Source organism: Tursiops truncatus, chromosome 2, assembly GCF_011762595.2.
Source record: "Tursiops truncatus isolate mTurTru1 chromosome 2, mTurTru1.mat.Y, whole genome shotgun sequence".
NCBI lineage: Eukaryota > Metazoa > Chordata > Mammalia > Artiodactyla > Delphinidae > Tursiops > Tursiops truncatus.
Genome location: NC_047035.1, coordinates 113,969,989 through 113,997,582, shown reverse-complemented (window position 1 = coordinate 113,997,582; position 27,594 = coordinate 113,969,989). Strand labels below are relative to the sequence as shown.

The 27,594-nt window shown below is 37.1% G+C and overlaps 1 protein-coding gene and 1 long non-coding RNA gene across 5 annotated transcripts in view; both read right to left on the bottom strand.

Annotated features, from left to right (window-relative positions):
* ARIH1 (ariadne RBR E3 ubiquitin protein ligase 1) overlaps window positions 1-27,594 on the bottom strand; it is a 178,946-nt gene that overhangs the window by 29,213 nt on the left and 122,139 nt on the right. For all 4 annotated transcript variants that reach the window (XM_073801227.1, XM_019949321.3, XM_019949316.3 and 1 more), the window contains 3 exons: window positions 21,341-21,485; window positions 11,088-11,180; window positions 10,534-10,589 (listed from right to left, as the gene is read on the bottom strand). In XM_073801227.1, the coding sequence (XP_073657328.1) occupies window positions 10,534-10,589; window positions 11,088-11,180; window positions 21,341-21,485 (294 nt within the window). The remainder of the gene's footprint in view (window positions 1-10,533; window positions 10,590-11,087; window positions 11,181-21,340; window positions 21,486-27,594) is intronic.
* LOC141278041 (uncharacterized) lies at window positions 264-10,521 on the bottom strand. Its single transcript, XR_012330210.1, has 3 exons — window positions 3,289-10,521; window positions 2,346-2,423; window positions 264-1,595 (listed from the first exon to the last, which is right to left on the bottom strand). It is a non-coding gene; the product is annotated as an uncharacterized lncRNA (long non-coding RNA).

Sequence of the window (27,594 nt, the reverse complement as noted above, 5' to 3'; positions counted from 1 at the left end):
AAAGGAAACCATAAACAAGACCAAAAGACATCCCTCAGAGTGGGAGAAAATATTTGCAAACGAAGCAACTAACGAAGGATTTACCTCCAAAATATACAAGAAGCTCAGGCAGCTCAATACCAAAAAAACAAACAACACAATCCAAAAATGGGTGGAAGACCTAAATTGACATGTCTCCAAAGAAGATATACACATTGCCAACAAACACATGAAAGGATGCTCAACATCACTAATCATTAGAGAAATGCAAATCAAAACCACAATGAGGTATCACCTCACACCAGTCAGAATGGCCATCATCAAAAAATCTACAAACAATAAATGCTGGAGAGGGTGTGGAGAAAAGGGAACCCTCTTGCACTGTTGGTGGGAATGTAAATTGATGCAGCCACTACGGAAAACAGTATGGAGGTTCCTTAAAAAACTAAAAATAGAACTACCATTCGATCCAGCAATCCCACTACTGGGCATATACCCTGAGAAAGCCATAATTCAAAAAGAGTCATGTACCACAATGTTCACTGCAGCTCTATTTACAATAGCCATGACATGGAAGCAACCTATGTGTCCATCAACAGATGAATGGATAAAGAAGATGTGGCACATATATACAATGGAATATTACTCAGCCATAAAAGGAAACAAAATTCAGTTATTTGTAGTGAGGTGATGGACCTAGAGTCTGTCATACAGAGTGAAGTAAGTCAGAAAGAGAAAAACAAATACTGTATGTTAACACATATATATGGAATCTAAGAAAGAAAAGGTTCTGAAAAACCTAGGGGCAGAACAGGACTAAAGATGCAGATGTAGAGAATGGACTTGAGGACACGGGGAAGGGGAAGGGGAAGCTGGGACAAAGTGAGAGAGTGGCATGGATATATATACACTACCAAACGTAAAATAGATAGCTAGTGGGAAGCAGCCACATAGTACAAAGAGATCAGCTTGGTGCTTTGTGACCATCTAGACGGGTGGGATAGAGACGCAAGAGGGAGTAGATATGGGGATATATGCACATGTATAGCTGATTCACTTTGTTGTAAGGCAGAAACCAACACGCCATTGTAAAGCAATTATACTCCAATAAAGATGTGAAAAAAAATGCGTAGTCCAATCTCATTAAACTCTCTTAAATGAACAGGAAAGTTTTGTACAATTTGGCTTCATCTATTTCTTGAGTTTCTTATCCCACTCACTTCTCTTCTTCCATAAGACCCCACCCTGGGACTTCCCTGGTGGTCCAGTGGTTAAGATTCTGAGCTTCCACTGCAGGGACCACAGATTCTACTCCTGGTTGGGAAACTAAGATCCTGCATGTGGCGCAGTGTGGCCAAAAAGAAAGAAAAAAAAGACCCCACCTGTCCTGAGCTACTTTCAGTGTACTCCCCTCATATCTGTATTCTTTCAAAAGAGTATACACCACACTTCCTCAGAGGCTTTTGCTTGGGGCCACCTCCCTTGGAAAGGAAACAAAAGATTATCATAGTGGGGCTCTGAGGTGGGACAACCTAGGTTAGAATACTGGCTTCACAACGTACTTACTATGAACTGAGGGTAAGTTCTTTGACTTTTCCATTTTTCAGTTTACTAATCTGTAAGATGGAGAGAAGAAATAGAGCTGGCCGACTAGAATAGTGCCTGGCAAATAGTAAGCACTCAATAAATATAAGATGAAGTTGCTATTATTATTATATTTTATTTCACTCAGCTAAGATATATTGTTATTCATGGAGGTCTTTTCTGACAATTCACCATATCAGTCTAGACACAGACCACCTTTACCTTAGTTCCTATGGCACATGATACACCTCTCCTTTATAGGATGTGTCATAATTTTCATTAGACAGCTATCTGTATAATCATTTGTTTAATATCTGCCTTCTTGTTTCCCTATCCCCAACCAAACAATAACCTCCATGAAAAGATCTCTTATGTTCAGTACAGTGCCTGGTCTGTGTTTAATAAGGATTTTTAAAATGAGTAAACCTCCACATCTTGCAGATGTTGAAAATGAGGTATAAAAATGATTAGTGCACTTGGCAGTTCCTCAAAAACTTAAACACAGAATTACCATATGACCCAGCAATTTCACTCCAAGGAATCGAAAACATGTGTTCAATAAAAGTCTTACGTACAAATGTTCAAATAACACAAATGTTTCCACAAAAAGTATAAATAACTCAAATGTCCAAGAACTGAGGAATGGAGAAATATGGAATATCCATATAATGGAATATTATTTAGCCATAAAAAGGAACGGCATCCTTATACATGCTACCACATGGATGAACCTTGAAAACATTATGTTAAGTGACAGAAGCCAAACACAAAAGATCACATACTGTATGACTCCATTTTAATGAAATGTCCAGAATAAGCAAATCCATACAGACAGAAAACTGATGAGTGGTTGTCAGGGTCTAGGGGGAGGAGGGAGTGAGGAATGACTGTTTAGTGGTTATGGGATTTCTTTTGGTACACTGAATTGTGTACTTTAAACTAGTCAAAATGGTGACTATTGCTATATGAAATTCACATCAATTAAAAAATAATTAAGAAACAGACTCAAATTCAGAATCCCTGATTTCCAAATACATCTTACTCCTTCTATTACCCATAATGCTTCTCTGATGAGACAAACCCTAATGATTTCTTATAGATGATTCTAGCCTAAGCATAACTGGTGAGAATAAAGGTCAGCCATAGCTATTAGGCCAAAATGACTAAGCCTTAAGTTGGTGATAGGGAAGAAAAAGAAAGTGATCTCCCATCTTTGAGAATAAGCATTCTCAAGAAGGCAAGTGTCAACCTGGCCATTAATAAGCTAATTATCTTCACAAGGTCCTGCTGCCATCACTTATGTTGAAAATAGCTATTATGCCAATTCTCACCGTAGAAGGCAGCTCTTTATCAAGGTAAAAAAAAAAAAGACTTTTACTGAATGCCATCTATATATACATTCTGAGCACAGGGTCAGAAGCATTTAAACGCCCTTGAGTTTTGGGATAATTCTATGCTTTTACAAAAGAGATAACTAGAGAGCTGTGCTTTGAAACCAGGTAACTTTAAACACAGGATTTTTTTTTTTAGTATGCCCAGTACTTTAGTATACTTACACTAAACATATAATACTTATATGTCTTATACTTATATAGCACCCTGAATAAGTCAACAATATTATGCTTCAATTTAGGACTAATGATGAAATATTTTTCTTTAAAAAGGGTTTTTTCTCCCCCTGACAAACCAATTATAGGTAAGTATAAAGAATGAAATAAAAATCACCTTTAACCCTATTGCTCAGGAGGAATAACCACTCAAGATTTTTATGAATCTAGACTCTTTCCTCTTCTTTTCTGTAAATGTATGATATATAATTTTAAATAGAAAATTCACTACATATTATTTCATATCTTAGTTTTTTAAAACTAACATTATAGGCATTTTCCAATGTATTAAAATAATTCATAAATCTTTTTAAAAGCTGCTATTACGTTCCATCTTCCCCTACTGGTAGGCTTTTTGGGTTGTAGGATTATGACAATGGGATGATTAACAACTTTATAAAAAAACTCTGCTCAAATTTCTGGTCATAAAAAGAAATGTAACATATACTATGAGCTGAATTCATGTAATCACAATCAAAGGTCAAAATGATCTTAAAATCATGTCTGGCTCATCTCCTTCTTTTATCAGAGTTTGACTCTAACTCTACCTTGAAAACACATCCAAAATCCAACCATTTCTCACTACCTCCTCGGCTACAGTCTTGGATCAAACCAACATCATTTCTCTTCTGTTTTAATAGTCTCGCCATCTCCTTGCTCCCACTTAGTCTCTTTTTAATATGAGCAGTCAGAGCAATCCTCTATGACCAAGTCATTCCTCTGCTCAAAATCCTCTCATGACTCTATCTTAGAATAAAAGCCAAAAACCTTAATGGCCTATTAAGCCTGACACAATCAGCTTCACGCAGCCCTCCAACACCCTTCTCTGCTTCCCTTCAATCTGGAACTTCACATTTATAGTTCAAAAACATTATTAATAGTTTAATAATTATCAGTAATTTAATCCCTATATATATACACTTTACCTTATTAATTACCAAAGCTTGACAAATTATTTCATTTTGCATTTCAATGAGACGAGGAAATTATTTTCAGTGTGAACTTGAGTTCTGATCCCTTAAGCATATATTTTAAAACGGACAGTATTCTATACATTTGTGATTAATTTCCTACTTAGAATACTGAAGTAGTGTTTTTCTGTTTCATCGTAGAGAAATGATGGGGGGGGGAGCATTAATTTACTCCACCATGAGACATACAACTTTAAAGTCACATGCTTTCAAAGCATTCTCCATAAACTCTCTGTAGACTGCCTTAAAAATAAATACAACCTTGGGGGTAAGCAAAGATTTCGTAAGTAGCAATAATCATAAATGAGGGAAAATAAGGAATTAGATGCCATTAAAATAAAAACTTCTGTTCACCAAACATCATTCAGAGAGAATAAAGGTAAGCCACACATTGGGGAAAATAGTTGTAATACATATATCTAACAAAAGACTCATATGAGAATATTTTAAGAATTCTTAGAAAGTAATTAACAAATAGACAAAATAACAAAATTTTAATAATGAGAAAGTGACTTGAATGGGCGCTTCGTAAAAAGCGATATCCAAGGAAAGGTGTCTGACATCATTACCCATCAAGGAAATGCAAATTAAAACCACCATGAGATATCCCTATATACCCACCAAAATGGCTAAAATTAGAAAAGACTAGTGATACAAGTGTGAACAAGGACTAGAGCAGTCACACATAACTAGGAGAAGCGGAGGTACAACTGCTCTGGAAAAGTAGATACTCTGGCAGTACCTATTGTAAGGCTAAAAATCTCACTCTTCAGTATATACCCAAAAGAAATCAGTGCATATCTACCCAGACACTTCTGGAATATTCTTTGTAGTTTTTTCACAGTAGTCAAAACCAAACAAACAAACCAAAAAAACTCCAAGTATCTATTATCAGGAGAATGAAATACTACATAGCAAAAACAAAACAAACCTAAAAACATACATATATACTTAACAACATGCACATACCTCAAAGAAACACATTACATTAACTGAAGCCGATACACACTCAGAAAAAGAACATGCTACACAATTCTATTTAAATGAGGTTCAAACACAGGTAAAATTAACTGGTGGTGACAGAAGTCAGAATAGGTAGTGGGGGTGAGATGGATACTGTCTGGGAAGGGTCACAAGGATGAATATTCTGGGTACTGGAAAAATTCTGTACCTTGATCTGGGTGGTTAATAAAACATATTTCTAAAGTAAATGTACTTTACACACTTTATTGAATTTATTTTAGAACTTAATTCAAAAAGTAAAAACAAAAACCAATGCACAGCAAATTGAACTGATTATAATTAAATAAAAATGATGTATTTCCACTGTAAAAGACGAGATGCTCTACTATACTGTGATTAATACACATATCAAAGTTTAGTTTGTCTCTTGCCTCAGATGGTACAAATCATCTGAGGGTCTACACAGCTTCACAAGCCTATGTGATAGAATGTAAAAAATAATCGTCTGACTTGGATGCTTGGAATATTCATTCTTCTTGGAGCAGCACAGACTTACAGGACTACATTTACTTTGCTCTGGATCCATTCAATTACTTGGTTTTATGTAATATTTACAATTATAATATTATAAAAGCACTGGCTTACCATTTCGTGACTAAACCTACTGACAAAACTTCTTAGAAACATAAATTTTTACCAAGTGTAGTATTTTACCAAGGTTAAAGTCACACATCCTGAATGGAAATAAGAAAAGAATTCAGTCAACATAAATAGGGTACCTGGGGTCAACTTACAGCCTAAGAAAGAATACAGACAAGGATACAGGCAATTACAAAAGTGCAGGGTAAGGGAAATATGGAGGAGCTAAGGAACACATAGGATGTCTATCCAAACCCAAATTAAAATGAGTTAAACTGAGGTGTTAAGAATGACTAAGATGATGAGTAGATTAAGAGAACTGAAGAGTAAAACAGAAAGCGAGTACTGCTTGTAAGAAACAAAGTCAAGAGACAGTAGGAAAAAAAAGTAAAAAAAATCCTACCAAACCAAATGCAAATAAAATGCACAGTACTTTCAAGAAACCAAGCTCTACGTGGCTAGAATAATGTGAGAAAAGGTGAGGCAAAACATGAAGTTGCATAGGTAAGCAATATAGGACAACGAAAGCCATTTGTGAAGAAGAACTGGAAGGTGGTAACACTGGGTATAAGGGAACCACTTAGGAGCTAGTTGCAGATTCCCAGCTAAGACAAGATGATGGCGTGAATCAGGTTAATGGCAGTAGAAACAGAGAGAAATGGATGGATTTAAAGGTAATTAGGATGTGGAATTTACAGAATTTCGTGCAAGGATGACTGCAAAATGCAGGAGAAAAGTGAATCAGAGATATCACCAAGGTTTCTCATTCAGGCAAATCTTTAACACCAAGTGATGCCATTATATGATACTGAGAAGCAAAAAGAATGATTCTGGTGGTGGTAAAGGTAGTAGGAGGGCTGGACAAGATAAAGCCAGAGTAATGTACAAATGAAGATGCCTGATAGGCACTAGGATATATGGGTCCCAAGATCAAAAAAGAGTGTTAATCTGGAGATATAAATTTGAGAATTTCCAGGGCTTCCCTGGTGGCACAGTGGTTAAGAATCTGCCTGCCAATGCAGGGGACACAGGTTCGAGCCCTGGTCAGGGAAGATTCCACATGCGATGGAGCAACTGAGCCCATGTGCCACAACTACAGAGCCTGTGCTCTACAGCCTGCGAGTCACAACTACTGAGTCTGTGTGCCACAACACTGAAGCCCACGCCCAGAGCCTGTGCTCTGCACGCAAGAGAAGCCACTGCAATGAGAAGCCTGCACGCCACAACAAAAAGTAGCCCCTGCTCCCGCAACTAGAGAAAGCCCGTGCACAGCAACGAAGACCCAATGCAGCCAAAAAAAAATAAAATAAATTTTTTTTTTAAAAATTGGGAATTTCCAATGTATGCCTAGGGAGAGTGTATAAAGTGCATAGAGTGAGAATAGTGGGACAGACAGACCCCAAGGAGCACTCTTTTAGGAAAAGGCAGATAAACGTGATTTTGTAAAGTAAGAGTAGAACTAGAGTAGGCCTAGGGTGGTGGCCTTAGGAGTACATGGCTAAGGTGAAGGGGATTTTCCTGGAAACGAGTAGATCACAGAAATGAAAGGCTATGGCAAGAGTTTTCAAACATAAGTATGCATCAGAACCATACTAAGACAGCTTGTCATTCATAATGCTGGGCCCTGTCCCCAGAGTTTCTGATTCAGTAAGTCTGGAGCTGGGCCTGAAAATATGCATTCTCTTAACAAGCTCCTAGGTGATGTTGATGCTGCTGGTCGGGGGACCACACTTGTAGAACTACAGGGCTAGGGTGTAGAATGAACTACACGTATGGGCAGTGAAATCACACTGGATGACAGCAAGCCTTGGGAGAAAGAAAAGATTGTGCTTGAGGTGACAGCACTACAAATAATTAAATGGGACAGACCAAGATGTCAAGCAGAGAAAAGCACAAAGGACCATGATACAGCTGGACAACAAGACTCAAAGGATTTATGGATTTTAAAGTGAAGAAGCGAAATGGTCTGAAAACAGCATTTGGGACCAAGGGGAACAATGACTTTACCTCTTGACCATAAAATACAAAGGGGAAAACACGCTAGCTTCAAATTGAGAGGGCTAAAGGGTAATATGTCTTCAGGAAGAATCAGGTTTCAGTTTCAAGTTCCAAATGAGTTTAATTCAAATTAAAACAAGAAACCATTTTTAAAATCTCTCAGGTTGGAAATTTTTAAAAAACTGATAATCCATCACTGGGAAGGATTCAGTTCCTTTCATACTAAGAAAAAAAAAAGCATATTTCAGTTATGGATCTTAAGATTTTTTTTAAAATAAATTTATTTATTTATTTATTTTGGTTATGTTGGGTCTTCATTGCTGCACGCAGGCTTTCTCTAGATGCAGCAAGTGGGGGCTACTCTTCATTGCGGTGTGCAAGCTTCTCATTGCGGTGGCTTCTCTTGTTCTGGAGCACAGGCTCTAGGCGCGAGGGCTTCAGTAGCTCTGGCACACAAGCTCCGTAGTTGTGGCTCACAGGCTCTAGAGGGCAGGCTCAGTAGCTGTGGCACAAGAGCTTAGCTGCTCTGCGGCATGTGGTATCTTGCAGGACAAGGGCTCGAACCCACGTCCCCTGCATTGGCAGGCAGAGTCTTAACCAGTGCGCCACCAGAGAAGTCCAGATCTTAAGATTAAACATGAAAAACTGCACTTTCTCTCATTTAATTAACCTTTTAAATTCTAAAAGAAAGAAATTATTTATTTAAAAGAAAGAATATGGAAGATATAGCATACAACTATTTAAGGTAAAATGTGGACGTGCACCAGCATGCACATCCAAAGAGCTCAAGAAACCCCAAAGAGGATAAGCACAAGGAGAACCACATCTAGATATATCATAGTCAAAACTGTTTTAAGCCAAAGACACAGCAAATCCTGAAAGTAGCAAACAGGGGACAAAAATATCATTAATAGCTAACTTATCAGAAACAATGGAGGCAAGAAGGCAGTACAATGACATATTCAAAGTGATGAAACTATTAAACAAAAAGCCAAAGAGCATATACATTTGTAGAAATCACCAAACTGCGTTACAAAAAGGTTCCAACAGTATACTCCCCATTGTACTATATGCTCACTCATATTAGATATTACCAAATTCTTTCTTATCAGTCCTAATAACCTTCTATGATGAAACTCATCATAAACTGTCAAACTCTTTCCATCCTCATCTCTAGTAACTGCTACTCTGTGCTCTAGCTACTACAGAATACATAACAGAGAAGTTCATGGACTATTTAAAAAATATTGGCATCCCTTCTTTAATATTACTCTCCACTCCCTCAACCCAAAATTTTACTCTTTGATATTACTCCCTAAGTAAAGCTTCCCTAAATTCTTCAGGTAGAGTAATTTGCTTCTTTGTAAATGTACTTTATATATACATTTATACATAAAACTTAAACTATGCATTTTATTTATTTATTATTATGAACCTCTTAGAGAAAGGAAATGTATCGTAATTTTTTTGTTGTTCTCCTGTGTATATGTGCTAATGAGTAGGTTCCCAGTAAATGTTTGTGGAATGAATGAAAAGATACAATGACCTATGCTGATGAAATGTACTGATGAAAGAATACAAAGAATTAAAGTATCAGGGGACAAGATAAAGAAGGCTGCAAGAATGGCGGTACTTTAAGATGATACATGTTTATGTTTGTTAGCTTAAAACAATAATGGAAATAAGATTTACTGAAAGATAGAAATAGTATTAACACAAGCTGACAACAACAGTAAATATATTTTAGTAAACCAAAGTAGGTTGGGATTAACAAAGTGGAATCAGTGGCTTTATAAACTGTACTGGTTAAACCAATTTATGGCTTCATTAGATTAAGAAATTTGCTCACTAAAGCACATGGTTGCCTTTACTTTTATTACCTTCAAATCCCAGTGCTTAAACACAGACATACCTTTATATAGGCAATTATTCAGGACTAATTATACAATTTGACTGTGGATCATTTAGGCCCTCATATGTTTATCTTCCTAGACTGAAATCAATTAGGTAGCCTGAGGTCATGAAAACAGCACTGACTCAGGAATTAAACAACCTGGGATTTTACCCCATGTATAGGAGCTAACTATGCTTGTTTCTTCAAGTTTCTTTCTCTACTTCAAAAGGGAACATTTCACAAGGCCAGTAGATAGCCAACAGCCTCCAGCTGCACGGTCTTTGGGATCTGTAGCAGTGTTCCAGCTGAGGCCACATTCCCCCTGGTTAGCTCCCAGTGACAGACTGAGCATGACAATGGTACCAGGGCCTGGCCATTTCTGCTTGCTGAGGTATTCCTCTGTGGGAAACCTATGCACTGGAGTTCCCCACAGGGTTAACAGAGACTCTCACAGCTGCAACATAGTCTGAGTCTCTTCCTATTGAATCCTCCTTCCTTCTTTCTCTCATTTAACAAGTGTCAGAACTGTATCATGGTCTGTCTAGTGCTCCTCCTCCTCTTTATCCTACACAGATGCTATCCCACAATAAATCGCCTTCCCTTTTAACTTTGTCTTGGCATCTGCTTCCCAGAAGACATCAACTGACACACTGACATATCCTATTCTCCAACCACAAGGTTTACTGAAATCTAGCTATCATGTACTGCCAACTTTACCAGAATACTGCCTGGGCATTTAACCAGGTTACAAACAGGCTTGTGTACTACAAAGGAATATAGATTAGAAAGTCTCTTCAGACACTAAAAATTTTACCTCCTCTATGGTGTTGAGTGAAAATTAATTTGGTTTAACCAACTAATCAATATTCAACATGCAGAATCTATCAAAAGTACTTACATAACTGTGTTGTCATCCACTAAGATATCACAACCATGAGCAGGACACGAAATAGTCTGAAAAAGATCAAAATTTAAACTATGTCTTCATTCAACAAATATTTACTGAATGTTTACCATTGCCAGGAACTTTGCTAGGTGCTGAGGATACCTTAACATTTACAGGACCTTAATCACTCCCTTTCTATTAAAGAAAACGTGTGTGTGTATGTGTATCACCATAAAGTAAGTAAAACTGCTAACCCAAACAACTGGTTTTTCAATATAAAATTTGACTGGCAAAAGCAAGAGATATGACAAAAATTCTCAACAAGTTTAGCCTGATAAATACAAATGTTAATGCCTGCTGAGAAAATACTACCTGGACTGGATCTTTAACTGGAATGCCTCATTGTAAATAGAAAAAAGTCTCAATTATCTTTTAGTTGTTTTAATCTAGAAAAAAAGTCCACATGCAATTCACAACCCAGAATGCTTCATCTGTTTATATTTGTGTAAGGGTCTAAACACTATAAGAAATTCAAGAAAAACTCAGAAACAAATTAGCATTTTTACCTGTCCCATGCCTTCTTCCATTATTTTGGTAGTTAAATATTCGCTCCAGCACTGCATACAAAACTTATGTCCACATTCAAGGCCAGTGAAATACTGCAACAAAAATAATACATGGACTTTGAAAATACATTATCAGGAGAATCACTATATATAGTGACTCAGTAAGGCTCTACTAGGTCACATTTCTCGCAGTGGCCAAAATGTCCAATTTGACATGACTAGATGGGTTCCTAAAATGAACTTCTAGGTGGTGAAATCTATACATGCAAATTCATTGAACACAAAACACCTAATTAATGAGAAATGCATCTGCAGTAGATATTTATAATTTTTAGGAAAGGCACAAAACAAGTTTGTACCAATAAGCATATGAAAAGATGCTCAATATCCTTAGTCATCAGGGAAATGTAAATCAAAGCCACAGTGAGACATCACTTCACACCCACTAGGACAGCTATAATCAAAAAGACATAATAAAAGCATTGACAAGCATGTAGAGAAATCAGAACTTTCATACACTGCTGGTGGGAATGTAAAATGCTACAGGAACTTTGGAAAACACTGGCATTTTCTCAAAAAATTAAACAGAGGGCTTCCCTGGTGGCGCAGTGGTTGAGAGTCCGCCTGCCGATGAAGGGGACACGGGTTCGTGCCCTGGTCCGGGAAGATCCCACATGCCACGGAGCAGCTAGGCCCGTGAGCCATGGCCGCTGAGCCTGCGCGTCCGGAGCCTGTGCTCCGCAACAGGAGAGGCCACAACAGTGAGGCCCGCGTACCGCAAAAAAAAATTAAAAATTAAATATACCATATGATCCAACAACTCCACTCCTAGGTATATACCCAACAGAAATGAAAACATACATCCCACATAAAAACTTGTACACAAATGTTCACAGCAGCATTATCAACAATAACCCAAAAGTGGAAACAACTCTAATGTCCATCAACTGACAAAATGTGAAATATCAATAATAACAGAATATAATTCAGCCATAAAAGGGAGCAAAGTATTGATACATACTATAATGTGGACGAACCTTGAAAACATGCTAAGTGAAATAAGCCAATCACAAAAGAGCACATACTGTTTGATTCCACTTATATGAAATGTCCATAACATGTAAATTCATAGAGAAAGAAAGTAGATTTGTGGTTGCTCAGGGCTGGGAAGCTTAGGAAGGAATGAGAAGTGACTGTAAAAGGAACAGGTCTTTGGGGGGTTACTAAAATGTTCCAAAATTAATTGTGGTAATGGCTGAACAACTCTGTGACTGAAGACCACTTTAAATAGGCAAGTTGTAAGGTATGTGAATTCATCTTAATAAAGCTGTTATTTTATTTTTTATTTTTATTTTTTGGCCATGCCACGTGGCTTGTGGGATTCTTAGTTCCCCAACCAGGGACTGAACCTGGCCCACGGCTGTGAAAGCACCAAGTCCTAACCACTGGACCGCCAGAGAGCTCCCAAAGCTGTTATTTTTCAAATGTGACACAAATACAGCACTTAATGGAGCTGCATGGAACATGGCCAACCTAGAAAATAAAATGCTATGGAAACCAAAATATTTACTCAGAATAATAGTACATTTGAATAATAGTAACATTTTGGTCTAATCTTATACTACTTATATGATTTGAAATACTATCTGTTTGACGGCTGGTTAAATGAAGGATACTACTATCTTCTATAATGGGATATTAAAAGCAGGTACTTTAAATAATATTAAGAGAGTCTAGAGGACTGTATTTTCAAAAGACAAATAATGGTTATCATACTTTATTTTTTTTTAATTTTTTAAATTCTTTTTCTTTTCTTTTTTTTAGATTTTCTTTCTTTTTTTTTTTGGCTGCGTTGGGTCTTCGCTGCTGTGCGCGGGCTTTCTCTAGTTGCAGTGAGCAGGGGCTACTCTTCACTGCAGTATGTGGGCTTCTCCTTGTGGTGCCTTCTCTTGTTGCAGAGCACAGGCTTCAGTAGTTAAAGAACACAGGCTCAGTAGTTGTGGCTCATGGGCTCTAGAGCGCAGGCTCAGTACCTGTGGTACACGCTTAGTTGCTCCGCAGCATGTGGGATCTTCCCGGACCAGGGCTTAAACCTGTGTCCCCTGCATTGGCAGGCGTATTCTTAACCACTGCACCACCAGAGAAGTCCAATGGTTATCATATTTTAGTTAAGAATATTTTACAATATTTACTACCAATTTTTTTTTTTTTTTTTTTTTTTTTGCGGTACACGGGCTTCTTACTGTTGTGGCCTCTCCCATTGCGGAGCATAGGCTCCAGACGCACAGGCTCAGCGGCCATGGCTCACGGGCCCAGCCGCTCCACGGCATGTGGGATCCTCCCAGACCAGGACACGAACCCGCATCCCCTGCATCGGCAGGCAGACTCTCAACCACTGCGCCACCAGGGAAGCCCTACCAAATTATTTTTAAATGAGTAAGTAATACAGGCTGATGTTAAAGACAATTATTTAACAATATGAGTTTATGTTGGAAAAATAAGTCTCCCTCATCCCCATCCTTCTCTACCTTGTCCTCTACCTCTCTACCCAGAAGTAATCACTATTTCCAATATCTTACATATTATATTCTTCCAGAGATGTTCTAATGTACACAGGTACACACACAGTAAAAGTACCACAAACTTTCTTCTGCATCTTGGTTTTCTTCATTATTATTACCTTTGTGATTGTGAATGTGTATCAGAAAAAATTTGTACAAGTGAAATAGTAACAGTATAAATTTAGAATTTGATTATTACAAAGCTTTGTTCATAGGGGCTGTTGCAATTTATACTATAGAAGAGAACCTTGGTGGGAATATGACCTTGGTGACCCTTGCTGACCCAGGTCAAAACTTTGGTGACCCATGTCAAAACAGTGTATTATCCAACTCCTTGATCTCTGCCAATCTAACAGGTGAAAATGAAGTAACTACCATTAGTTTTCATTTTAATTTCTTTTTATGAGTGAAGTTTAAACATACGAAAGAAGATTTAAGGCTATATATTTCTTTTTCTGTGAAATTTCTTCTCCTATTTTGCCCATTTTTCCTCTGAGCTTTTTTTCTAAATCATTTACTGGGGTATTTTACTTATGTAGAAAATTGGCTGTTTATAAGTGTGGAAAATATTTTCTCCCGGTTTCAATGTTTACATTTTGCTGCTATGCAGAAGCTCTGTATCCATATGAGGCAAAACGTATTAGTTTTAGAATCTATGGCTTCTAAATTAATTTAGATATAAGCAGTTACGTAAGAATCGAAGTTTCCAGATGGCTACCAAGTTGTTCCATCAACCATTTATTAAATAATCCACCTTATCTGAAATGCCTCCTCTATTGTATACTAAATTCTCCTCATGTATACTTGACTCTCCTGTTCCACCGCACTGCCTATTCCTTTTTTTTCGGTTGCCCCGGGTCCTAGTTGCGGCTCGCAAGCTCCTTAGCTGTGGCATGCAAACTCTTAGCTGGGACATGCATATGGAATCTAGTTCCCTGACCAGGGATCGAACCCAGGCCCCCTGCACTGGGAGTGCAAAGCCCTATCAACTGTGCCACGAGGGAAATCACTGCACTGCCTATTCCTGAATTTGGTAGGACTAGTTCCCTCCCTACCACCATCAATCTATTCTTTTTCTTTATTTCATTATTATTCCTCTTTCCAAATACAAATGGCATTCATTTATCTCCCCTTTTCTTCATACAGATCTTCCATATTTCTTGCCAAGTTTATTCCCAGCTCTTTTATTCATTCTGTGGCTCTTATAGTGGCATTTTAAATTCTATAACATTTTCTAATTAGCTGTTATTTGAAATATGCTTACAAAATTTCTGATGTTGCTTATGATATAGATGAAAATAGTCAGGATACAATATTACAGCATATCAACTATATAAAAAATACCTGGAAAGTAGCCAGGGAAGAAAATGTTTCAGAGCCCTGAGACTGGCTTTACAGAACACATTACATAAAATATCAAGGTTAAAATATGGTTCTAGGGCTTCCCTGGTGGCGCAGTGGTTGAGAGTCTGCCTGCCGATGCAGGGGACACGGGTTTGTGCCCCGGTCCAAGAAGATCCCACGTGCCGTGGAACGGCTGGGCCCGTGAGCCATGGCCACTGAGCCTGCATGTCCGGAGCCTGTGCTCCGCAACGGGAGAGGCCACAGCAGTGAGAGGCCCGCGTACTGCAAAAAAAATAAATAAATAAAAATAAAAATATATGGTTCTATTCAGGGACTTCCCCGGTGGTCCAGTGGTAAAGAATTCGCCTTACAATGCAGGGGACGCGGGTTCAATCCCTCGTCGGGGAACTAAGCACACGTGCCACAACTACTGAGCTTGCGAGCCTCAACTAGAGAGCCTGCGTACCGCAAACTACAGAGCCCATGTGCTCTGGAACCCGCGTGCCACAACTACATAGTCCACACACCCTGGAGCCTGCACACCACAACTAGAGAAGAGAAAACCTGCACACCAAAACTAGAGAGAAGCCCACGCTCTGCAACAAAAGATCCCGCATGCCGCAACTAAGACCCAACACAGCTAAAAATAAATTTAAAATAAACAATAAATAAATCTTAAAAAAAAATATATGGGGACTTCCCTGGTAGCACAGTGGTTAAGAATCCACCTGTCAATGCAAGGGACATGGGTTCGATCCCTGGTCCAGGAAGATCCCACATGCCACGGAGCAACTAAGCCCATGTGCCACAACTACTGAGCCCACATGCTGCAACTACTGAAGCCCGCATGCCTAGAGCCCACGCCGCACAAAAAGAGAAGCCACTGCAATGAGAAGCCCACACACCACAATGAAGCACAGCCCCCACTCACTGCAACTAGAGAAAGCCTGCATGCAACGAAGACCCAACGGAGCCAAAAAAATAATAAATTAATTCTTAAAAATATGGTGCTATTCAGAGATTGACAATGATTCTAACTCATTCACAAAATGAGTGAAGATAAATATTTGGGAAATCAATATTCTCATCCATTTAAAAAAAGATCTGGGGGCTTCCCTGGTGGCGCAGTGGTTGAGAGTCCGCCTGCCGATGCAGGGGACACAGGTTTGTGCCCCGGTCTGGGAAGATCCCACACGCCGCGGAGCGGCTAGGCCTGTGAGCCATGGCCGCTGAGCCTGTGCATCTGGAGCCTGTGCTCTGCAACGGGAGAGGCCACAACAGTGAGAGGCCCACGTACCGCAAAAAAAAAAAAAAAAAAAAAAAAGATCCGGGAAATCAATAAAAAGAATCTATTCTCATTACTCCCCAGTAGTGAAGGAGATCTGGCACTAACCTGTTGCCAGATTACTAAAGGAGAGTGATTTTTGAAACTATAATGAGAAGGGGCATTCTGTAAATGACAAATACAGTAGAGTCATGTATCAGCAATTCTAAAATGTTTTACTGGTGACTTAAAAACACACACACAGGGCTTCCCTGGTAGCGCAGTGGTTAAGAATCCACCTGCCAAAGCAGGACATGGGTTCAAGCCCTGGTAGTGGAAGACCCCACATGCCGCGGAGCAACTAAGCCCGTGCACCATAACCACTGAGCCTGCACTCTAGAGCCTGTGAGCCACAACTACTGAAGCCCATGCACCTAGAGCCTGTGCTCCACAACAGGAGAAGCCACCAAAATGAGAAGCTGCGCACCGCAACAAAGAGTAGCCCCCACTCGCCACAACCAGAGAAAAGCCCGTGTGCAGCAACGAAGACCCAACGCAACCGAAAATAAATAAATAAAAAGAAAATGGCCTTAAAAAAAAGAACACATACACATCCTCATATGCTTTATTCGTTTTTCAAAGACTGAGAGATTAAAGGTCACAATGGTTAGTAAGTGATCACTTTAAGTAACACCTTTACTTCTGGGACTTCTACACCAGGGCTCATTATAAGATAAGATAAAAAGACAAAAAGAAAGCTTTTTTTCCCCTCCCTTTCCCATAACTTTTCTTTGTTTTTTTTTGATGTGGACCATTTTTTAAAGTCTTTACTGAATTTGTTACAATATTGCTTCTGTTTTATGTTTTGGCTTTTTTTTTGCTGGGAGGCATGTGGGATCTTAGCTCCCTGACCAGGGCTCAAACCCGCACCCCCTGCATTGGAAGGCAAAGTCTTAACCACTAGACCACCAGGAAGTCCCCCAATAAGTTTTCTAATTAAATAGATAACAAGACTAAATAAGATAAATTACAAAAATAAATCACACACGCATGCCCAAAGATAAAGCAAAAACTAACCTGTAGTATAAAGACATATTCATTGTGCTCAAGAGTTTTGTCATCAGGCTTCCCTGGTGGCACAGTGGTTAAGAATCCGCCTGCCAATGCAGGGGACATGGGTTCGAACCCTGGTCCGGGAAGATCCCACATGCCCCGGAGCAACTAAGCCCGTGCGCCACAACTACTGAGCCTGCGCTCTAGAGCCTGCACGCCACAACTATTGAGCCCGTGAGCCACAACTACTGAAGCTCACACACTTAGAGCCTGTACTCTGAAACAAGAAAAGCCACCACAATGAGAAGCCTGCACAGTAGCCCCTGTTCGCTACAACTAGAGAAAGCCCGTGTGCAGCAACGAAGACCCAACACAGCCAAAAATAAAATAAATTAACTTTTTTAAAAAAAGAGTTTTATCATCATGGATATATCAGGGTATCATCCTGTCTTAGTTCCCTTTCCTTCCTCCTCCTCTGATATATTTGTTCCCTTACTGCCTTGTGTTTACCTACTGGGCTCCCTGGGTCTTTCCCTGATTCAGGGGATCAGATTATCTATTCGTTAAACTTACCCCTGTTTATATCATAAATATATCTGACCACAAATACACTAAAAATATATAAAATATTATCTACAACAGAAATTAATGGTGCTGAAGAAAAAGAACTGAAAAAATACATACTCTTAAAAGTTTCATTTATCTCCACCATTTACAGATAGCAACTAATGTCGAAGAAAAGAACATTAAGAATTATCTTTCTTCTATCAGAAGTTGCCCATATAATCTCTAAACTTAAAGTCATTTTGTTCATAAAAACTGAGCAAATAATCAGGGCACCAGTTCCCTCATCTGTAAAATGGAATGAGTTAAAAAGGAAGATAGAGCACAAAGATTCAGAAGTGCCCCAGGAATGAGGAAGCCGAGGGTGGACAATCATCACAATCTTCAACTTTGCTTTTATCTATTTAACATACCTTATTCTTAGAAAATACAAATTATTTATCTCATAAAAATAATAAGGTAGCCCAAGCTATATTTCCTAGTAGAGCTAAATCTTACGCTTTGATTCAAAAGAACATTATTATAAAGTGAGTAACTGTTGCCAGGACCAGGAACCCCCTGAACTGGCCACAACACAAGGGGGCAGAGGGATGGGGGAGGAATCTCTGAACTTAAAGAGTGTTCCAAAATCTCAGGAAATTGTTTTTAAAGAAGAGACCACCCAAAATAGTTAACTCCAAAGTATTATAAACTAAGCTGTCAGAAGCATTTACTTAAAATCTGTTTTCATGTGGTACTGTAATAAAGCAAAGTTGCTTTCTAGGGGAAAGGTATCAAAGATACACAATAATAAAAGGCTAGTATCAGTGTTTGAAGAGAGTAGTGGAAACTGAAACATGGGAGTTATTCAAGTAATGTAAGTAAAGAAATCATCCATCCAATTAATAAAGCATGAATGAAGAATCTCAGGTGACATTTACTTGCAAAACTGAAGAGGTTAAAATTATCCTTCTTCATTAGCCTAAAAACTGTGAGAAAAGAAGTCCTAGTTTCACCATGATTACTTTTTCCTAACACGGTTTCCTTAACACTTTAACTTACTTTCCAACCCATGCTGCTGTTTGCTTTTCCTGTCATTTACATAGCCAAACTTCCTTTAAAAAAGTAATCTGTTTATATTTATTGCTTCCCCTTCCTTTACTACTTTCAAGTCAATAATTCTTCGGCCCATGCAGTTTGGTTTCCCATCTTACCACAATACTTAAAATACTGATAACTTTCCAGGATCATCAGTCAACTTCTTGTTGTTAATTCCAAACTCACCTTTCAATTCTTTTCTCTGAAGCTAGCACTGTTTACCATTCTTGGAACTGCATTCTCTTCCTTTGGCTTCTGTATTTCCTAGTTTACCTAACTACCACACCTTCAGAGGTTAGTTCAAATGTCAGTGTCTGTGGGAAGTTCTCCCTGATCCAAAACTGGGTTAGGTGTCTCTTCAACATGTTCCCACAGTATCATGCCCTATCAAAGCACTTACCATTTTTTCTGACTATGTCATTTTACTTATCTGCCCAGCTAACCTGTAAATTATCTAAGGCAGACATTATGCCTTTATTCTCCGTTGTTTCTAACGCTTAGAATTGTGCCTGGTGTGTTGAATGATTGAATGAATAAATAGTGGTTTCTCCATTATCAGTTCAAGTGCAAGCACAATTTACACTGCGAGTATCTACTCATGATTTTCAATTCTAATTTGTTCAGACTGCCAATACCAAGGGCACTGAGGAAGTTACAGGGGTTATTTGCAAGCAGCTAGCTTCAGTACTCGAATTACATTTAAGATTTAAACTAAGGAGGAGCTGCTATAATAGAGTGCCAAGGGAAATGCCAAGGAATAAGGAAACCTTGTATAAGCTGGGACAAATTATTTGGGTCTCAGTATTACCTCACAGAAACATTTATAAACTGTAGACACTACACAAATGTCAACTATTAAAGAAAGATGATAAAATGGTCAAAACATGAAATTAATGTATTTTTAATAGGAGTGCTGATTGTTCTTTTTAAATACTTAAGTTAGGATTGTGATTTAAGGAGAGGGAAATGAATAAATAGTAGTTTCAGGCTGATAGAGATTTGAAAGAATATCTTATTAAATTTATTTGAAAGATTAAAAACACTGAGGCCCAGCAAGATTAGATGATTTACTACCCAAAGCCAAAAAGCTAGTGTCAGAGCTGTGATCAAAACTTGAGAATTTGGAAATTCAATTAAGCATTTTAACTACTAAATTATTTTAACTCTGATTTTCCATTTCTCTAAGAGAATATAATTAACTTTCTTTTAAAATTTCTTTTCTAAGCACTTGTATGTGTAAACAAATTAATTTCCTTCAAATGGGAACCTTTAGAGCTACACATGTTAAACTCTAAGATTAACAATGAAAAACCTTCAATATGTAAAAATATATAACATAGGTGACAATGACCTGGTATACACTAATTACTAGAAAAAGCTGCTTAACTATTAGAGAATATGAACAAGGTAGTTATAATTGTTGTATAATTAAATTATTCTTAGATATCCTGAAACATCTTAAGAGGTGAATTCCAAGTAACTAAACCCCTTTTTTTGGCCACAAATGTAATTTTCCTATGGTTACTAATAACGTGCCTTCATAGGAAGACTATGTTTATTTAAGCCTAAAATTTCTTCACTAGATACCCCAAAGTTAATCATCTAAATTCAATAGGTTTTTAAGAGCAATACTTGTACTAAAGAATCTCCATTAGAATGGATCTGTATGAAAATCCTGAAAGCTCCCTAGTGAAATAGCATTAAAGACATTTTATAAGTGTTTTGGATATTTATTCTAAAAACTTAGTTTTAAATCTATTTTAATTTGGATGGAAACTAATTCTGTTTGCTGCCTACCTATTACACAATTTTCTCACTGTGGTAATATAAAATGGAAAAGATTTAAGTGTGTAATGACAACTTGGACAAGTTGCTGCTTTAAAAAGTAAATGGGGGGCTCCCCTGGTGGCGCAGTGGTTAAGAATTCTGTCAATGCAGGGGACATGGGTTCGAGTTCTGGTTCGGGAAGATCCCACATGCCGCGGAGCAACTAAGCCCGTGCGCCACAACTACTGAGCCCAAGTGCCTAGAGCCCGTGCTCCGCAACAAGAGAAGCTACCACAATGAGAAGCCCGTGCACTGCAACGAAGAGTAGCCCCTGCTCACTGCAACTAGAGAAGGCCCACAAGCAGCAGCAACGAAGACCCAACGCAGACACACACACACACACACACACACACACACACACACACACACACAGCAAATGGGGGAGGACTGAGAGAGAACAAGCTCTTACTCTTTCTTTTCCTTTCTTTATCCTTAATATATTGATAGGTTACTGCTTTGCTACAATCCCAGACTCCCAGATCTTCCTTTATTTAAATAATGAAAAGTTGATTTACCCTCTGAAATACAGAGTCAGTGCTAGCCTTAAACTACCAGATACTCACCGAGTTAGGGTAGTTCAAGTAGCAGATCTGACAAGGCATATCCTGTGCTGATGACCTTGTATTCATCTGGCGTGTTCGAGACTTTTTACTTGGATTAATTACATGACACTCAGCAAAGAGCTTCTCCAGGTTTCCATCAAAGTACCTGCATTATTTAAACAGAAAGGATGAGAGCCCAGCAATAGCACACTGTTAGAGCTCTCCAAAAACCTGATTTTCTATAGGGAAAGTCAATGAAGTAAATTAAACCAAGACCATAACCTTTCTTGCTCAGAAAAAATAAGCTGTAGGGCTACAAACTGTAGCATACAGAAGCATATGTGTATGAAAGCAGATTGAACTTTTGTTGCTATTTTGACACTGTTTAGTTTGTTTCTATCATGAGAGGTTAAGCTATTAGTAATATTAACAACACGACAATTAAAACCTAAGGATGAAAGTTGTACTATCTCTTAAGTGGGACCTTATGAAGAGTAATGGTATTTCAGAAGGCTAGGCTATATTTTATACCAATGAATTCATTTTATTAATAATTTTAGTTATACCAGTTTAAATATATTAGCAAGTAAACCACCTATAAAGCATACCTTATCCCACAAATCATTTAAAAAATGAAACTATTACATGTGTCTCATTCTACAAAAGACTTGCTTTCTAAATATTCTTTTAAAATAGTTTTTAATAGGAAAAGCGAAGAAGGAGGAAACAAAAAATGTATCTTTAAAAGTTTTTGTATCAAATAATCTATACATTAGCTTTTTCATAAAATATGTATCTAAATATATAGAAGTAGTTCACCATCTAACATGTCAACAGCATGGTATGGCAAGTACTAGCTACAGAGTTTCAACTGAACTGTAAATTTCTTGACAGAAGACAGTGGTAAATAGCACAATATCTACCATTAATCCAGTTAAGACATGATCTTTGGCCTCCTGAAATACCTTAATATTCTAAATGGAAAAGCAATAGATAGAAAAACTTTCAATTTGTGAATCAATATAACCAGCAAAAATATTAACATGGAATCTGATCAATTTACTTTTTAGCTTGTTAAGTCTAGGTTTAAATAACTACAATGTTCTTTATATATAAACAGGAGGTTCTCAAGTTAAAAATAATCGATACTCAAGAGATTCTCAATATTTTTAGTGGAAGTCTTGTTCAGGCTTTGTTCAAAGCATTTGCTACATCTCTGGAAAATCACTCATGAGAACAAACCACATCACTCTCCTAAGACTGATAAATATCTTTTTATAAATACTTTGACTACAGTTATGTGTCAATGAACTGGTCAAGCTATCAATCAAAATGTCAACATATTATAAAAGGGGAACTCATATGAAGTTGTCCCTGATCAAAATATAAAGAGCAGATAAATCAAATGCTCTCCTACAAAGGTTATCTCTGAAAAAAACCTAAGATGTAAGTTTTATCTGAAAAACAGAAAATGTATGAAGCTAACACTTAGTATGAATAGGTAAACGAGCTAAACCCCTTGCTTTTATAAAAAATATATTCATGCTCACAAAAAAAGACAAACTCTCGGCATCTAAAACTTAACTACACAAAATTAGCAACTCCTTATACTTTGGTGAACAGACTAGACAGCATTCTATGCAAATACAGACAAACAGACATGTGCATATTTCATGTAATCTCATATTCCAGGCTTATTACCTGCTTTCTTCACTGAACAATATGTAACATCTTTGTCATGAGCATGGGTGGGTCTACAATATTTTTCATTGTTGCATAATATTTGCCAGCAGGTATATACTATAATTTACTTAACCAACCTTATACTGAAAGACATTTAGAGATGTTCCACATATAACAATCCTAGATTAAAATCTTGTCCCATTTGATGGGGGGAAAATAATTAGACCTAACTTGCATTTCTTTATTAGTGAAGCTGAACTTCACTAATTTTTCTGTGAAGATTTTGCTATTATTTTATGAGTTCAGTATGTAAACAGGAAGAGTAACCCTTTGTTTTATGGATTGCTTTCTTCCCACAGCTTCTAACTTGCCTTTGAATCCTGCTTAATGGTGTTTAATTGCCACTTTTAATTTTTATGTAGGCAAATTTACGATGCAACACTGTTGTGATTTATGGATTTCATATGAAGTTTTTAAAAAGATCTCTATACCCAAAGACTAAAAAAATTCATTCATGATTTAGGTCATTCCTTTAAACTGTTTCCATTAAAACTGTTGATCCACATGGAAATTATTTTTGTGTAGTAAGGGGGAAAGCAGGGATTCCATTTTATTTTAAGCCAAATGTCTAACCATTTACTTAGGTCTCAGCTTAAACTGCACTTCCTCAAACAAATCTTCTTCGACAGCTCCTCCCCCTCCAATTAGGTAAGGTTCCCTTGTATTACATCCTCACAGTACTTTGTACTCCAGTGCAACATATCACATTACTAACTCTGTAATCGCCATTTTATGTTTTTCCTGCTAGAATGTAAACCCCATGAGGACTATTTTATTACTGAGGTAGTCCTGGTACCTAGAAGAATCTTACTATAAGCGTTCAATTTCTTTTTAAAGAAAAGAGTGACTTCTTAATGATACCTGATAATAAATCTGAATTCCTTTATTTAGGAATATTTCTTAAAGATAGCAATATATTAGAGTTTATAGTTTTTGGTCCATTATAGAAGGCAAATAGCTTTCAAATACAGCCCAGGTAAACAGAATGGGGAGTTGAAGAATCCACTCATATTGCTGATCACAGCAGGCAGGCCTAGAAATTTTTTTCATTTAAGTTCCATTTTACAGAAATGTAACATTTTAAAATTTGTTCTTTATTTTTATTTATTACTTGCTTTGTCCACCAATGACTCTGCTATGGTTTTCTGAAAGATACTGAAGTCTAATTTATTTTTACTAAACGTAACTTAAAATGGGTACTTAAACCTATTTCGCCAACTTTCAATAACACATTGATTGTCCTTGTATTATATGACCCTACACTTAACCCTATAGTTTTGTTTGGAACTTCCTGAAGCTTTTCCCAGTTGATTATCATTTTACATAATTTTTTCACTTATTACACTGTTTTGACATTATATAGCTTTTCTTTCAAGAATAGTAAAAACTGCTTTTTGTTTCCTAAGCTTGATAGCCCTAATTAATTACTTAGACATAATTAAAATGTTTAATTGTATTCAAATGCTCACTTTGGCCAAAATCCTACCCACCCTACCCCCAATATTCTCTATACTGACAGCCTCCATTTTCTTCTGGTACCCGTTGTTATTGAAGTCTGTGATCAAAATAATTCTCATTTTATAATTCAAATCATTTTTCAACTGACAGGTAGACAAGGTTTCTTCATTCTTTAAGTTTAGTTCTGTACAGTTTATCTTAGCATTTAACTTTCTCTTTTGAAATGCCATTCAGGTAGTAATTACTTCAAGAGCTTTTAGTTATTAAGACCTGCTTGATATGTACCCAGGCTTTGCTAATTTTCCTCCTTGTCTACCATCTACTAATTCCTTCTTTGTCCTTTTCTTCTCTTGCGTATCTCCATTTTCCATAGTATCTGCTCTATTTCTTGCTGTTGCCAATGTGGTTTTATCTTCTGCAAGATTACTGCTTGTCCCTTTATCTTTTTTCTTAGTTCTGTCCGCTTCCTTTTCGTCTTGTTCTGTTGTTTCATCAATTTATCTTTGATCCCTTATCTCATAGAGTCTATGTTTACTTTAATCTTCTTAAAAGAACAAAGGTTTTTTCAGCCTGCTAATTATGATAGTTTTCTTAAGGACTACTAGTGTGCTCAAGAATACAGGTGGATTCTTAACTCCCCACAGTTTGTATACCTGGTCACTATATATTTGAAAGTTCCTTCAGTTTGCTGGCTCTTACATATACCCTTGCCTGTGAAAAACAGACCAAAATGAAGAGAGACTAATTCAATGTGAAGCACTGAAGTTCAGGTACCTTGTTTAATGAGTTAACACACATATTTCTCTCTGCTTCACTGACGTTGGTCAACAGCTGCAAAGATTATGGTAGGACACTGCTGCCCTCCTTTCCTGCAAAATTTGCCCATCCTTTTGAGAAAATCATACTGATGAAAAGAAAAACAGAATAGCAGTGTGGTTTTTCCTTCAGTCCAGCCTTTCCTTGGTGGGGCAAGGGCATGATTAGAGTATCCCCACCCCATCTCTCACATGGCTTAGATTAAAGATTTTTAGAATGGCTGGGAATTCCCTGGAGGTCCAGTGGTTAGGACTCTGTGCTCTCACTGCCAGGGCCCTGGGTTCGATCCCTGATGGGGGAACTAAGATCCTGCAAGACCTACCACCAAAAAGATTGTTAGAAGGGCGATTTGAGAGGTTCTTCAGTAGAGATTATAAATCCTCTTCTCTAAGGTTCTTTCTGTTCATTCAGTATGTTTATATAAATATAGTTAAGCAAACTGGCACTTAATCAGCCAACCTTCCAGAAAATCTAGATCTTAATTTTTCATTTTCCTTGACTATTAGAAATATACCACATAACAAGAATTAAATTTCAAGGCAGGAGGAGTTACAGCTTAAAAACTATGTCTGGTTATGGAGAGGAGAGACATGGCAGGTGGGGTATATCACTGGCTAAAGTTTCTTCTTGAATTCTGAATGACTAGCATCACTGTTTGCCATGTCAATATTTAATTTTGTCATTATGAGTTTATTTTAAAAGCCACTAGGGCTTCATACTTCATAAAAAGATCACTGTTGATGTTGTACTTATTTTCACAACAAAATCGGAAAAGCAAAACTGTTAAGCTAATTTAAAGTTATATACTGGGCTTTCCTACTGCTTATTTTTGGGTTACCAGAGTTCAATTCTCCTTATAGGTCTTTAATGCTCCCATATATTTTTTTTTGTTTTGTTTTGTTTTTCCCATATATTTTTATACATCACTTATCTACTACTATAAGCCTGAGAGAGAGCTAAAACACACAAACATATATATGAAAATTTATAAAAATAATTCCATATATATATATCTCCACAAATAAACATGTATAGAAGTAAATGAACTTTTACTTCTAAATAACCAAATAATTTTTGTTTCACGTTCTCATGTGGCATTTTATGGGTACCAGACTTCAATTTCAAAAGGCAACAAAACAGTTACAATTATTCTATACTGTATGTTCTGACAAAGCACTAAAAAAGATCTGTGACATCAACATCTCTTCTAGGAACTGCCATTTCAACCATCCTTTGCCCCATTAACCTGCTTCTAAACGGTGTAATTCTTTCCACTTTTAGAAAAGGTATATTTAAGGAAAAATATCAAAGGCGCAAAGGAAAAGATATTTATTTATATCTTAAGGATGAATAAAAACTGCCATATTTATAAAAAGCAAAAATAATAATGAATGAAAACGTGTCTTAAACCAGCAAAACGGAAAAAGAGAGGAGACACACCAGGAGATAAGGCTTTCTCCAGTCTTTACATATAAACATTATTTTCAGAGCTTATTCCTCATCTTCCATAGAAAGAAGCCAGTAGATCTAATACTGTATGGTAGTATATGCAAGTCATTAAGAATTACTGAAGAGTTCTTTTTCTTTTGGGGAATGAGATTAGAACTGATAATTTGAGCACTATTTTTCATTTACAACCCCCTTAAACCTTAAAATAAAACTTAAAACCTTTCAATAACTTTAATCGTGTTACTTAGATAAAAATTTAAATTTAAAAAGGGCTCCTGAAGTAGAAGGTAAACGTTAAACATATTAAAAGATTTACCACATTCTTTGTGGTTTTTAAAGGTATTCTTTCAAAAGGACTAAAATTAGAATGTAAGGTTAACTAGCAAATACATGAACCTCTACTAAGTAAAGTTCAGAATCCCAGAGAACTAGTTAACTAAGGATTTAGGGATAGAAAATCTTTTTTTCTAAGGAAGACTTTTGGTCCTCATAAGAAAAAAGATCTAATGAGGACATACACAAGTCTATAAAAACTTGCTTTCAAAGTTTTGGGTTTTTTTATGCTAGTCTAAAAGATAAATTTAGCTCATATTTTAATATTATTATACATGGTTTATAGCTAAGTAAATGCACTGATTATGTATTTTTAAGAAAGAAATACTTTTTGAGATTCTGATATATTTTTTTCCCCTATAGGGGAAAATGCAACCTAAAACAAAACAAAACCAAAAACCCAGCAGGACACTAAAAAAAATCTCCTGAGCTTGCTTACTACTAAACAAAAGACCACTTGACAAAAAAGTTACTAA